General features: G+C 42.0%; 1 protein-coding gene across 1 annotated transcript in view; it reads left to right on the top strand.

Moving 5' to 3' along the window:
- LOC139542012 (cadherin-related family member 1a-like) overlaps window positions 1-15,574 on the top strand; it is an 83,009-nt gene that overhangs the window by 41,020 nt on the left and 26,415 nt on the right. The window contains exons 12-14 of the mRNA XM_071346990.1: window positions 3,024-3,176; window positions 12,377-12,541; window positions 13,340-13,407. Of these exons, the coding sequence (XP_071203091.1) occupies window positions 3,024-3,176; window positions 12,377-12,541; window positions 13,340-13,407 (386 nt within the window). The remainder of the gene's footprint in view (window positions 1-3,023; window positions 3,177-12,376; window positions 12,542-13,339; window positions 13,408-15,574) is intronic.

The raw sequence follows: 15,574 nt of genomic DNA, 5'->3' as shown, positions 1-15,574 counted from the left end.
CTACTGACCACAACCACAGCCAGCTGGCCACATCCACACAACTACTCACCACACAACTACTGAACACAACCACACAACTACTGAACACAATAACTAACCACATGCACACAACTACTGACCATAATCACAACCACTGGACACAAACACACAACTACTGACAACACACTTACTGATCACAACAACACAACCACTAACAATAACTACTGACCAACTACTGAACAAGACCACGCAACTACTGACCACAACTACTGACCACAAGTACACCACGTCTAACCACACTTACTGAACCACACAACTACTGACCACAACCCCAATAACTGACCAAATCACACAACTACTAACCACAACTACTGAACACAACCACACAACTACTAACCACAACTACTGAACACAACCAAACGACTACTGAACACAATCACTGACCACAACTACTGAACACAACTATTGACTAAAACTATTAACCACACAACTTCTGACCACAAACAGACATCTGACGACACAACTACTGACTACAAATACTGATCACAACAACTGCTGCTCCTCAAACAGTGGTTGATGCGTGGAGTGCAATACATGTTCTTATATGTATTTCTCAGCTGCTCATATTAATCACATGCTCTGCTATGAAACTGAAGTAGCATAAAAAAAATGAACCAGCGGAAAAGTGGCCTCCATTCGCTATTCAAGTGTATACGGAAGTCATTAATTGTTCCCCCTGCCCCTGTTCCTGCCCATTTGATAATGGGGCCATTGTAAATCAAAAGTAATTATACATATTAATAAAGACAAGATTATATTGAGGATAGTCTGATGGGTGAAAATATGATCACTTGATTAGAGAACAGCTGTGCAGCCTGAGGCAAGAGCACACGCTTTTTTTTCTCAAATCCTCAATAGCCTATAGTTGCATCATGCAGCCCATATACTGTATGTTTTGATTACTAAGTCATTCTAAGGTTTGTATCATTCACAACTAAAGTTGCCAAAAAAATGTAAATCTAGTGTATAGGACCTGTTTCAAATAATCACTTTTACACTCAACATAGCCACTTCATATGCACACTTGCTCCAGTATGAGAAAAATATCCTTTCTATTTTATTCAACTAAGTTCAATTATTTTAAATTATGATATTCTTAAAATAATAGAAAATAATGGCACGGGACTTATGAACATATCTTGTCAGCTAAATGAACAAGCCTACAGCCTATGGCACGGCCCACAGCCAGATAACATACAGTAGGCCAACTCATATTCTGACACAGATATTATTGTTAAACAAAACAATGCCATTGGGTATGGGCTATGGGTTCTAAAGGGTTTTAACATGATTTTTGAATGACTACGCCATCTCTGTACCCCACACATACAATTGTCTGTAAGGTCCCTCAGTCGAGCAGTGAATTTCAAACACAGATTCAACCACAAAGACCAGGGAGATTCAACCACAAAGACTAGGTTCCCTTTGCAAAGAAGGGAACCTATTGGTAGATGGGTAAAAAATAAAAATAAATAGATTTTAAATATCCCTTTGAGCATGGAGAAGTTATTAATTACTTGGATGGTGCGTCAATACACCGAGTCACTACAAAGATACAGGCGTCCTTCCTAACTCAGTTGCCGGAAAGGATTTCACGATGAGGCCAATGGTGACTATAAAACAGTTGTAGAGTTTAATGGCTGTGATAGGAGAAAACTGAGGATGGATCAACAACATTGTAGATACTCCACAATAGTAACATAAATGACAGAGTGAAAAGAAGGAAGCCTGTACAGAATAAAAAAAATCCAGAACATGCATCCAGTTTGCAATAAGGCACTAAATTAAAACTGCCGAAAATGTGGCATTTTTTTTTTACTTGACGTCCTGAATACAAAGCGTTATGCTTGGGGCAAATCCAACACAACACATTACTAAGTACCACTATTCATATTTTCCGTCATGGTGGTGGCTGCATCATGTTATGGATATGCTTGTCATTGGCGAGGGATAGAGAACTTTTTAGGATAAACAGAAACTGAATAAAAATAACCACAGGCAAAATCCTAAAGGAAAACCTGGTTCAGTCTGCTTTCCAACAGACACTGGGAGACTAATTCACTTTTCACCAGGACAATAACCTAAAACACTAGGCCAAATATACACTAGAGTTGTTAACCAAGATGACATTTAATGTTCCTGAGTGGCCTAGATACAGTTTTGACTTAAATCGTGTTGAAAATCTATGGCAAGACGTGAAAATGGCCATCTAGCAATGATCATCAACCAACTTGACAGAGCTTGAAACATTTTCTAAAATAATAATATGCAAATATTGTACATTCCAGGTGAGGAAAGTTCTTATAGACTTACCCAGAAAGACTCACAGCTGTAATTGCTGCCAAAGGTGATTATAATATCCACTCAGGGGTGTGAATACTTATGTAAATGAGATATCTCACCTTGTCCAAAAGAGATTTAAATATATACATATATATATATATAACACAGTGCATTCGGAAATTTTCAGACCACTCGATTTTTTCCACATTTTGTTACGTTACAGCCTTATTCTAAAATTGATTCAATTGTTTTTTCCTACCTCAATCTACACACAATACCCCATAATGACAAAATAAAACGTTTTTTTGAAATTTGGGCAAATGTATAAAAAAATATGAAATATTACATTTACATAAGTATTCAGACCCTTTACTGAGTACTTTGTTGAAGCACCTATGGCAGCAATTACTGCCTCGAATCTTCTTGGGTATGACACTACAAGCTTGGCACAAGCTTGGCTGTGTGCTTAGGTGAACCTTGGCCCCAGTCTGAGGTCCTGAGGTCTCTGGAGCAGGTTTTCATCAAGGATCTCTCTGTACTTTGCACCGTTCATCTTTCCCTCGATCCTGACTAGTCTCCCAGTCCCTGACACTGAAAAACATTGCAAAATATTCAAAATGTACACCAATTGCTCATGTTGTAAGCTTGGTAAAGCTGGTGGCATTAGCACTAATGAATGTCTCTTGGGTTGTGTGCTGCAGGGGTCCAATGCTAAATTCAACCTCAGACTTGTTGGTCCTGGGCGGATGTTACGGGTGGTTCCCCAGACTGTGCTCAATGAGGCCCAGGTAACCATCTTAGTGGAGGACTCTGCTGCCATGGACTATGAGAAATTCCATTTCCTCACCTTCAAGGTCTGTCTGTCTGTCTTTCTGTCTGTCTATCTGTCTGTGTTAAAGTTGAGTCTTATGTCTCTACAAGATCCTTACACACTGCTATCTATTCATTATTCACACATCTGATACCAGTAATGGCTTGATGATAAACAAAATCAATAAAAATCTGAATCTACACAAGAGATTACATAGGGCGCTTTCACATATCCCCTTACGATTTGGATTCTGGAGCATTTGGTACCCTGAACTGTGCTTTAAAGCATGTATGAAACACAAGCTAATCTTGGCTGAAACGAATCCTGGACCTGCGTGAGTAGCGGGTCTAAGATCCAGGACCAGAGTACCAGGTATTCTCACAAACGCTCCAGGAACCGAACAATTGTAGCCAATTTCATATGTGAAAATGCTCATAGTTGTGAAATTCAGTCTGATGCATGTACTGTTTGTTGCTGAGTGGGATGATGAACATCAATATTTTTTATGCATACCAGTAAACGGGTGTGATCGGTCTACAGTGGTCCCTACAGCATACGCTCAAACCGGTGCGATTAGAATGTCTATTCATGATTGACACAACAGTCCGTTTTTGAGCTAGCCACATTTTTTTCACAGAAACACTTTGCACAAACAATCTTTACAACTGTATTTCCTAAATGTGAGCAGTTTTTTGGGGGATGTAGCTGTTCAGACATTCACTGAAGTAACAACAGCATTCTTATCCAAATCGGAAAATGTAGGCCACCTTAGTCCTAGTGCTGGCTGAGGAAAGAGTGAGCTAACACAAGCGGTCAAATTTAGCTAACTCTCAGCTGACAGAATCCATAAAATAAATTAAATAATAGCAATTACTATTTACAATGTATTACATCATGGGTGAGCTCATCAGTGATCGAAATAATTGCGTAAAACCTTTTCTAAAAGTCTGAAGTCATTTGATGGTGGCCAGAGTTTGTGCATGCTGCCATGTTTGTTTTTCCGTGTCAAGAAAATGTGACAAGATGAGTTGGGTCTGTTTGCAGTATGCATGTTGAGAAGGGGAAATTAGCTAACAAGCAATTAGCTTAGCATTAGCTCATCATATAATCAGTACAACCTTTAAAAAAAGTATTTTAATACACATCACATGCGTCCATTACAATGTATTCAAGAATCGGAATGCAAACACAGCAAGATGGCGCCGGAGAAGGCAGACATTTTACGCTCCCCCAACAGTAACTTATTTTTTTTTACTATTTTTGTACATAATGTTGCCGCTACCGTCTCTTGTGACCGAAAATAACTTCTAGACATCAGGACTGCAATTCCTCACCACGAACTAGCAGAATCCCTTTTCTTCTTTCACGACTCTGACGAGCCTGAGGCGGAGGATATAAGGCTCCCTCGGGAACAGGATCAGAGCCCCGTGATCTGCAGGAAGAGGAGGTGGAGAAAGAGAGTCCAGAGAGCGGGCTGCCTGCTGAGAAGTCGGAGGTGATCGAATAAACCCCCACTTCCCTCAATTGTGCTAGCAAACATGCAATCTTTGGACAATACAATGGACAAGTTATTGGGAAGATTAAACTACCAACAGGGCATTAGAAACTGTAACATCTTATGCTTCACGGAGTCGTGGCTGAACGACGACAATATCAACATACAGCTGGCTGGTTATACGATGTACCGGCAGGATAGAACAGCGGTGTCTGGTAAGACAAGGGGTGGCGGTCTATGTATTTTTGTAAACAACAGCTGGTGCTCAATATCTAAGGACGTCTCGAGCTATTGCTCGCCTGAGGTAGAGTTTCTCATGATAAGTTGCAGACCACATTACCTACCGAGAGAGTTTTCATCTATATTCTTTGTAGCTGTTTTCATACCACCACAGTCAGAGGCTGGTACTAAGATTGCATTGAATGAGCTGTATTCCGCCATAAGCAAACAAGGAAACGTTCACTCAGAGGCGGCGCTCCTAGTAGCCGGGGACTTTAATGAAGGGAAACGTAAATCAGTTTTACCACATTTCTATCAGGATATTAAATGTGCAACCAGAGGGAAAATAACTCTGGACCACCTATACTCCACACACAGAGATGCATACAAAGCTCTCCCTCGCCCTCCATTTTGCAAATCTGACCATATTTCCATCCTCTTGATTCCTGCTTAGAATCAAAAATGAAAGCAGGAAGCACCAGTGACAAGATCAATAAAAAAAGTGGTCAGATGAAGCAGATGCTAACTACAAGACTGTTTTGCTAGCACAGACTGGAATATGTTCCGGGATTCCTCCAATGGCATTGAGGAGTACACCACATCTGTCATTGGCTTCATCAATAAGTGCACCAATGACGTCGTCCCCACACTGACTGTACGTACTGTGGTATCCCAGGAGGTCTACCCCGGGGGATGGTAATAAAGGGGAGGTACGTGAGGCGACGTTTGCTCCCTCTGCTGGGACTACGGGAGCTGGGAATCCCGACACGGACAGCTCTAAGTTGAGGAAATTAGAGGAAAGTGCCAACCAGCCGTGGAGGCCAAATAAAAGGAGCACAGAGGCACACCGAGGGAGAGAAGGGGGAGAGACTGACTCCAAGCCACAGTAGAGAAGACGGACCCATCCGCTTCTGTAATGACTTCCGGGGCCTGAACGAGGTCAGTAAATGTGATGCCTACCCCATGCCCCGGGTGGACGAACTGATCGACCGCTTGGGGATGGCGAGATACGTCAGCACCTTGGACCTGACGAAGGGGTACTGGCAGGTGCCACTGGCAGCGGCCTTCCGGGAGAAGACTGCCTTCTCCACCCCTGGGAGCCTTTCGGGCTCCACGGGGCACCAGCGACTTTTCAGCGACTCATGGACCGCGTCCTGCGGCCGCACAGTGAGTACGCCACTGCTTATCTGGATTACATAATTGTGCACAGTGACAGCTGGGAGTCACATCTTTGTAGGTTACAGGCCGTGGTGGATGCGCTAAGGGATGCAGGTCTGACCGCGAACCCCCACAAGTGCAAGCTGGGCTACGTCGAGGTGGAGTACCTGGGCTATCAGATCAGGAGGGCAAATGTCAAACCCCAAGATTGAAAAAAAATTGCTGCCATTAGGGGATGGCCGGTCCCCCGAACCAAGAAGCAGGGGAAGTCATTCCTGGGGTTAGCAGGGTACTACAGTAGATTTGTACATAACTTTGCTGCTATAGCTTCTCCCCTCACATACTTAACAAAGGTATGACTACCCCAGACGGTGCGATGGACGGAGGACACAGAGGCAGGGTTCCAAGCCCTGACGGATGCACTATGTTCGCACCCGACACTCGTCACCCCGTACTTCTCAAAAATCCTCCTGGTCCAGACAGACGCGTCTGACACAGGGGTAGGAGCCGTTTTGTCCCAGAGCAGGAAGGTGAGGAGCACCCCATCATGTATGTCAGCAGGAAACTCCTACCGAGGGAGAATAAATACTCGATTGTCGAAGGAGTGCCTCGCCATGAAGTGGGCACTGGACACCCTCAAGTATTACCTCCTCAGGAGGAAGTTCACCCTGACTACTGACCATACCCCCCTTGTGTGGATGGCAAGAGGTAAGGACACGAATGACCGTGTCACCCACTGGTTCCTGTCCTTACAGCGATTCTCTTTCTCTGTCATCCACAGGTTGGGGGCACGGCAATGCGGACGCCCTATCCTGGAGGGATGCAAACCTAGCCCTTAGCATACCTCCCTCCCAGTCAGGCTTCCCAGGAGGTCTACCCCGGGGGATGGTAATAGAGGGGAGGTACGTGAGGCGACATTGGCTCCCTCTGCTGGGAATATGGGAGCTGGGAACCCCGACACGGACAGCTCTAAGTGGAGGTAATTAGAAGAAAGTGCCAACCAGCCATGGAGGCCAAATAAAAGGAGCACGGTGGCACACCGTGAGAGGGAACGGGGAGAGACCGACACCAAGCCACAGTAGAAAAGAAGGACCAGGCTAAACCTAAGTGATTTTCTTTGTTATGTTTAATTTCTGTCTTGGTAAAGTTGTTTCTGCAGACTAAAACCTCCCTGTCTCTGTGAAACCATGGATTGCCATGAACCATGAACTGCCGCTTTCAAGGAGCGGGACTCTAAACCGGAAGCTTATAAGAAATCCCACTATGCCCTCTGTATGCCCTCCGATGAACCATCAAACAGGCAAAGCATCAATACAGGACTAAGAACAAGTTGTACTACACCGGCTCTGACGCTCGTCGGATGTGTCAGGGCCTGCAAACCATTACAGACTACAAAGGGAAGCACTGCCGATAGCTGCCCAGTGACACATGCCTACCGGACGAGCTAAACTACTTCTATGCTCGCTTCGAGGCAAATAATAATGAAACATGCATGAGAGCACCAGCTGTGCCAGAAGACTGTGTGATCACCCTCTCTGCAGCCAATGTGAGTAAGACCTTTAGACAGGTCAACATTCACAAGGCCACAGGGCCAGACAGATTACCAGGACGTGTACTGCGAGCATGCGTTGCCCAACTAGCAAGTGCCTTCATTGACATTTTCAACCTCTCCCTGTCCGAGTCTGTAATACCAACATGTTTTAACTATGTTTAAATATTATGATGAATTAAATTAATCCTGAACAATTGACTAATTCGCAATCTAGGGGCACCACAGAAAAGGTTTATTTAACGAGTTACCGTTTTCCAAGTTAACTATTACAGATATAAATACCTCTCACATTTCAGTCATCAATCTGTCATTAATAATACATTGTTTACCTTTTATCAGTCTCATTCCAAATGTCGCAAACTCTTGGAAATCTGCATGAACCCTAGCATAAATTATGAATCAGCGATATACCAATTCGCTTAACTTCTCTGGGATAGGTGGGACGCTAGCGTCCCACTTGGGCAAAATCCAGAAAAAATGTAGCGCGCCAAATTCAAATATATTACTATAAAAATCAATCTTTCATGAAATCACACATGAAAGACACCAAATTAAAGATACACATGTTGTGAATCCAGCCAACATGTCTGATTTCAAAAAGGATTTACGGGGAAAGCACACCAAACAATTATGTTAGCTCAGTACATAGCCACAGAAAAACACAGCCATTTTCCCAGCAAAAGATAGTAGTCACAAAAAGCAGAAATAGAGATCAAATGAATCACTAACCTTTGATGATCTTCATCAGATGACACTCATAGGACATCATGTTACACAATACATTTATGTTTTGTTTGATAATGTGCATATTTATATCCACAAATCTCGGTTTACATTGGCGCCATGTTCAGAAATGCCTCCAAAATATCCGGAGTAATTGCAGAGAGCCACGTCAAATAACAGAAATACTCATCATAAACTTTGATGAAAGATACATGTTTTACACAGAATTAAAACACTTGTTCTTAATGCAACCGCTGTGTCAGATTTAAAAAAAAAACTTTACATAAAAAGCACACCATGCAATAATCTGAGACGGCGCTCAGATTTAACAACATTTATCCGCCATGTTGGAGTCAACAGCAATACAAAATTACATTAAACCTCCTTTTTGTTTGCGAGTTTTGTCCAGTAATCCGAATGCTTAAAGTCCAGGCTAAAAGTTTTTAAAAAGTACAATAAAAGTTTAAACATGCCAAACGATGTTTAAAATCAATCCTCCGGTTGTTTTTGTCATAAATAATCAATAATATTTCAACCGGACAAAAGCTTCGTCAATAGGAAAGGAGAAACAAGAAAGGCGCGTTCCCGATCATGGCTGATGTCTGGAAATTTCCACTGGCCTCTGATTGAAAGTGCTGTATCTCCCTCATTTTTCAGAGTAAACGCCTGAAACAATGCCTAAAGACTGGCCACATGTAGAGGAAGCCACAGCGCTCGTGAACTGGGTCCAATGGAAAAACAGCCTTTCAAAATAATAGTACTTCCTGGATGGATTTTCCTCGGGTTTTCGCCTGCCATATCAGTTCTGTTATACTCACAGACATTATTCTAACAGAAAGGAGCAGCACAGGGTCATTCTTACAGCATTACCCATGTAGCAGTTTAGGAGTTCTTGCTCAAGGCCACAATGGCAGTATTGGATCGCACCAGCCCTGGGTGTAGTATCTTTCAAATACATTAGATAGCTGTTCTTGATTAAGCTTGACTGGCACAATAAAAGCAATGCAATAATCCCAGTTGCCCATCTGACAGTCCATTGTTATGTGGTGGAAAGCAATCTTAGCTGAGGTCTGAAGACTTTCATTATCTGCACAAACTAATGCTTAGCCTTCATTTCAGAAGGCTAACACAATATTGTGGTGTGAAGGAGTCCTGGGCTTGAACCCCCGTCAGTAACACCAACAACCACTCCCAACAGCTTTTCCGAATAAAATATATTTTTGTACTATAATGAAAAGGGACTTACAGTTGAAGTCGGAACTTTACGTACACCTTAGCCAAACACCTTTATACTCAGTTTTTCACAATTCCTGACATTTAATCCCAGTAAAAATTCCCTGTTTTAGGTCAGTTAGGATCACCACTTTATTTTAAGAATGTGAAATATCAGAATAATAGTAGAGAGAATGATTTATTTCAGCTTTTATTTCTTTCATCACATTCCCAGTGGGTCAGAAGTTTACATACACCCAATTAGTATTTGGTAACATTGCCTTTAAATTGTTGAACTTGGGTCAAAGGTTTCGGGTAGCCTTCCACAAGCTTCCCGCAATAAGTTGGGTGAATTTTGTCCCATTCCTCCTGACAGAGCTGGTGTAACTGAGTCAGGTTTGTAGGCCTCCTTGCTCGCACACAATTTTTCAGTTCTGCCCACAAATTTTCTATAGGATTGAGGTCAGGGCTTTGTGATGGCCACTCCAATACCTTGACTTTGTTGTCTTAAGCCGTTTTGCCAGATCTTTGGAAGTATGCTTGGTGTCATTGTCAATTTGGAAGACCCATTTGCAACCAAGCTTTAACTTCCTGACTGTTGTCTTGAGATGTTGCTTCACCGTGCTTCACGGTTGGGATGGTGTTCTTCGGCTTGCAAGCCTCCTCCTTTTTCCTCCAAACATAACGATGGTCATTGTGGCCAAACAGTTCTATTTTTGTTTAATCAGACCAGAAGACATTTCACCAAAAAGTACGATCTTTGTCCCCATTTGCAGTTCAAACTGTAGTCTTTCTTTTTTATGGTGGTTTTGGAGCAGTGGCTTCTTCCTTGCTGAGCGGCCTTCCAGGATAAGTCGATATAGGACTTGTTTTACTGTGGATACAGATACTTTTGTACCTATTTCCTCCAGCATCTTCACAAGGTCCTTTGCTGTTGTTCTAGGATTGATTTGTACTTTTCGCACCAAAGTACATTCATCTCTAGGAGACAGAATGCGTCGTCTTCCTTATCGGTATGACGGCTGTGTGGTCCCATGGTGTTTATACTTGCGTACAATTGTTTGTACAGATGAACGTGGTACCTTCAGGCGTTTGGAACTTGCTCCCAAGGATGAAACCGACTTGTGGAGGTGTACAATTGTTTTTGGCTGATGTCTTTTGATTTTCCCACGATGTAAAGCAAAGAGGCACTGAGTTTGAAGGTAGGCCTTGAAATAAATCAACAGCTACACCTCCAATTTACTCAAATTATGTAAATTAGCCTATCAGAAGCTTCTAAAGCCACGCCATCATTTTCTGGAATTTTCCTAGCTGTTTAAAGGCACAGTCAACTCTGCGTATGTAAACATCTGACCCACTGGAATTGTGATACAGTGAATTATAAGTGAAATAATCTGTCTGTAAACAATTGTTGGGAAAATGACTTGTGTCGCACAAAGTAGATGTCCTAACCGACTTGCCAAAACTATAGTTTGATAACAAGAAATTTGTGGAGTGGTTGAAACATGAGTTTTAATGACTACAACCTAAGTCTATGTAAACTGCCGAATTCAACTGTATATTTAGAAGACCTCTTATGAGATGTTGTGAATATAATTAATGTGGTATGAATGATCCTGCAATATTCATAAAAGTGTCATAATTGGTTTCAAAAAGGTGTGCCTTACAGTGGCTTGTGAAAGTATTCAACCGAAATGGCATTTTTCCTATTTTGTTGCCTTACACCCTGGAATTAAAATAGATTTTTGGGGAGTATCATTTTATTTACACAACATGCCTAACACTTTGAAAATGCAAAATATATTTTTTTGTGAAACAAACAAGAAATAAGACAAAAAAACAGAAAATTTGAGCTTGCATAACTATTCACCCCCTGCAAAGTCAATACTTTGTAGAGCCACATTTTGCAGCAATTACAGCTGCAAGTCTCTTGGGGTATATCTCTATAAGCTTGGCACATCTAGCCACTGGGATTTTTGCCCATTCTTCAAGGCAAAACTGCTCCAGCTCCTTCAAGTTGGATGGCTTCTGCTGGTGTACAGCAATTTTTAAGTCATACCACAGATTTTCAATTGGATTTAGGTCTGGCCTTTGACTAGGCCATTCCAAGACATTTAAATGTTTCCCCTTAAACCACTGGAGTGTTGCTTTAGCAGTATGCTAGGGTTATTGCCCTACTGGGAGGTGAACCTCCATCCCAGCCTCAAATCTCTCGAAGACTGAAACAGGTTTCCCTCAAGAATTTCCCTGTATTTAGCGCCGTCCATCACTCTTTCAATTCTGACCAGTTTCCCAGTCCCTGCCGATGGAAAAACATCCCCACAGCATGATGCTGCCACCACCATGCTTCACTGTGGGGATGGTATTCTCGGGATGATGAGAGGTGTTGGGTTTGCGCCAGACGTAGCGTTTTCCTTGATGGCCAAAAAGCTACATTTTAGTCTCATCTGACCAGAGTACCTTCTTTCATTTCTTTGGAGAGACTCCCATATGCCTTTTGGTGAACACCAAACGTGTTTTCTTATTTTTTTCTTTCAGAAATGGCTTTTTTTCTGGCCACACTTCCATAAATCCCAGCTCTGTGGAGTGTACGGCTTAAAGTGGTCCTGAGGACAGATTCTCCAATCTCCGATGTGGAGCTTTGCAGCTCCTTCAGGGTTCTTTGTTCATTTCTTTTCACCAATTTGGCCTATTTTGTGTTTGACCATTACATGAAATCCAAATAAAAATATATTTAATTTACAGGTTGTAATGCAGAAAAATAGGAAAAACGCCAACAGGGGACAAATACTTTTGCAAGGCACTTTTTGTATACCTCTTCATATGAAGTATGAATGACTAAGGGAATGCCAAACTTGTGTGACTGACAATTTTATTCTCTTAGCTTCTTGCCGTGGAGATGGACACACCAGAAAGATTCAGCGCCACAGCGGACATCGTCATACATCTTCTCGACACCAACGACAACGCTCCCAAGTTCTCTTCCGTTTACTACATCGCCAGAATTCCAGAAAACTCTCCCGGCAACTCCAATGTTGTGTCTGTGACCGTAAGTCTCACCCCATTCCCATTCTATCCCACCTAAAAAATACATCCCAAAGCCCATGTACGTCATTCACTCTAGGCGGAGGCATGGAGATTTGTGCAAAATTATGAATTGAGACATCTATTCTCTAAATATTGGGTTAGAATAATATGTAAAAACATGTAGATAAAGCAAGGGGAGGTAAACTGCCAGATGGCTCTCACTTTAATTTTGTTGTGTAATACAGTGCCTTGCAAAAGTATTAATCCCCCTTGGCGTTTTTCCTATTTTGTTGCATTACATCCTGTAATGTAAACTCCGACCATGTCCTTTTTGCCTCCATGGATCAACTTACCTTTTTCTGCCTGTTCCCATAAGCATTTGCCGATTGGCGTGTAGGCTATTTGGCACGTGTACAGTTAGGCATGCCAAAAAAACGATAGGCCTACAACACATATTGTAAATGGCTCCTAGCTTCCCATGCAGAGGCTACTTTCAGTCCCTAACACTGAAACGAAATAATATAAAAACGAAATAGAAATGTTTTTATGCAACACGAAACTAAATAAAAACAACTAAATCACCTCTGGAAACAAACTGAAACTAAATAGAATTTAAAATAAAAATCTAAAAACGAATAGAAATAAAAACAAATACAAAATCCAAAAACTATAATAACCTTACTTTACAGTGTAGGTGACCTCATGTTATTGTCTACCTTGATTAGGGGATTTGGGCGTCAAGAAACGTTGGTGTCTAATCAAATGTATGTCTTGTTTTGTGTTATTTGTCTCTCTCTGTCTCTCTCTCTCACACACATAGGCAACAGATCCAGATTCAGGCTTTTGGGGAGAAGTCAAGTACTCAATCTACGGCTCAGGGGCTGACTTGTGAGTAGTCTCTCTCACTCTCTCTCTCATATATACAGTATATATATATCCGTGGAGTGATTGTCAATAAAGAGCCAGCGATTCAGTAGATATACTAGTTGTTGAGGATCCAGCTGACCAGAAAAAAACCCTTACGTGACATTATCAGTGGGCGATGTAAAATATTTATCAATACGGAGAAGAATACGCCCAGGCTCACCACACAAAATGGCCCTTGTCTGGTATGAAAATGACAACGAAGTAGAGGGTTATTTTATTATAGGAACATCTAAGATTTTGCCAAAAGAGTGTTAATAAATAGATAAATAAACAAAAATAAATGAACACTTGTGGTTATGCTGAATCAATGATGATGAAACAAATAATGTATGAAAATGGTAGCTCAAATGAACCTGATCTAAAAGTAATGGTTCACTTTGAGGCAAACTCAAATTCAACCAGTATGTTAAACAATAAGGTGCTGGCAGAGATCTATGAGTGAGCACTAAAGTAGATACCTCACTGTAAGCTGTGGATAATTGCAGTGGCCTTACATTTCCATGATTCTCTTTTTATAGTTGAACATACCTCCTTTATTGTGCATTCACATAAGCTTACTGGCCTTTCTGAGGATTTGCTTGTATTTTCATTCTGCTCTCTTTTATTAGATTTCAAACAGAGCCCAGTGTAAAACAAATGGCAAAATACTAAAAAGTAATTGAAATACATATTTCAAATACATGTAACAGAAATACTGCCCATCTCTGTCCTAAGCTTTGTAAATTCCTGTAACATTTTGAACATTTTACCCCCACTTAACACAATAATCGCCATAGGCCAACAGGCATTGACATTTGTTTTGTAAATAAAAATAATCGCCCCCCCCAAAAGAGCAATGTCCTGCTCCTTCCCTGACTTTTCCTAAATGTTTGTATTTTACACTGCTCATTTGTCAGAATTTTGAAATCACAAACCTATTTAGAGCCTTTTACCTGTTTTTTTTCACACCGATTCCAAACCGAGCCCGTCAAGACAATGTGCTGTAGGACATTGGTACCCAGCCAGGCTCCAAGACAATGTGCTGTAGGACGTTGGTACCCAGCCAGGCTCCAAGACAATGTTCTGTAGGACGTTGGTACCCAGCCAGGCTCCAAGACAATGTGCTGTAGGACGTTGGTACCCAGCCAGGCTCCAAGACAATGTGCTGTAGGACATTGGTACCCAGCCAGGCTCCAAGACCATGTGCTGTAGGACGTTGGTACCCATCCAGGCTCCAAGACAATGTGCTGTAGTACGTTGGTACCCAGCCAGGCTCCAAGACAATGTGCTGTAGTACGTTGGTACCCAGCCAGGCTCCAAGACAATGTGCTGTAGGACGTTGGTACCCAGCCAGGCTCCAAGACAATGTGCTGTAGGATATTGGTACCCAGCCAGGCTCCAAGACAATGTGCTGTAGGACGTTGGTACCCAGCCAGGCTCCAAGACAATGTGCTGTAGGACGTTGGTACCCATCCAGGCTCCAAGACAATGTGCTGTAGTACGTTGGTACCCAGCCAGGCTCCAAGACAATGTGCTGTAGTACGTTGGTACCCAGCCAGGCTCCAAGACAATGTGCTGTAGAATGTTGGTACCCAGCCAGGCTCCAAGACAATGTGCTGTAGGACGTTGGTACCCAGCCAGGCTCCAAGACAATGTGCTGTGGGACGTTGGTACCCATCCAGGCGCTCTCTTTACCCACTGAAAGAATGACAAATAGATGAATGGGTAATAATTAAGCACTTTACTTTAAAATTGAATTTAAATTAGGTCTAACTGAATGATAAGGAAGGTGAAGAGGTTGATATAATTTAGAAAGACAATAGTGTGATCATGAGTTTGTGTTATGCCTATTTAGCTTTGGCACTCATGTTTGTATAAATTAATTTGACCGTGCGCCTTGCTTGATATAATTTTCTTTTACGTTTTACTTTGTATAAAGAAGCTGTTACTGGACTGTTTCATTTACTATAACTCTATTACGAATCTGATTTATTGTAAGAGAAACTAAAACATGGTACTTATTGCAGTAAGCCTTTAGAATAATGAACGACATATTCTTCACTCTATCCGAGTTGATGAGCGAGGGGAAGCAAACGATGCCAGCCCAGTGAATGAATGACAAATGGGTGAATGGGCGATAATTGTGCAC

The sequence above is a fragment of the Salvelinus alpinus genome, chromosome 17, assembly GCF_045679555.1.
Source record: "Salvelinus alpinus chromosome 17, SLU_Salpinus.1, whole genome shotgun sequence".
In the NCBI taxonomy this organism is placed as follows: domain Eukaryota; kingdom Metazoa; phylum Chordata; class Actinopteri; order Salmoniformes; family Salmonidae; genus Salvelinus; species Salvelinus alpinus.
This window is presented reverse-complemented; position numbering and strand designations above follow the sequence as displayed.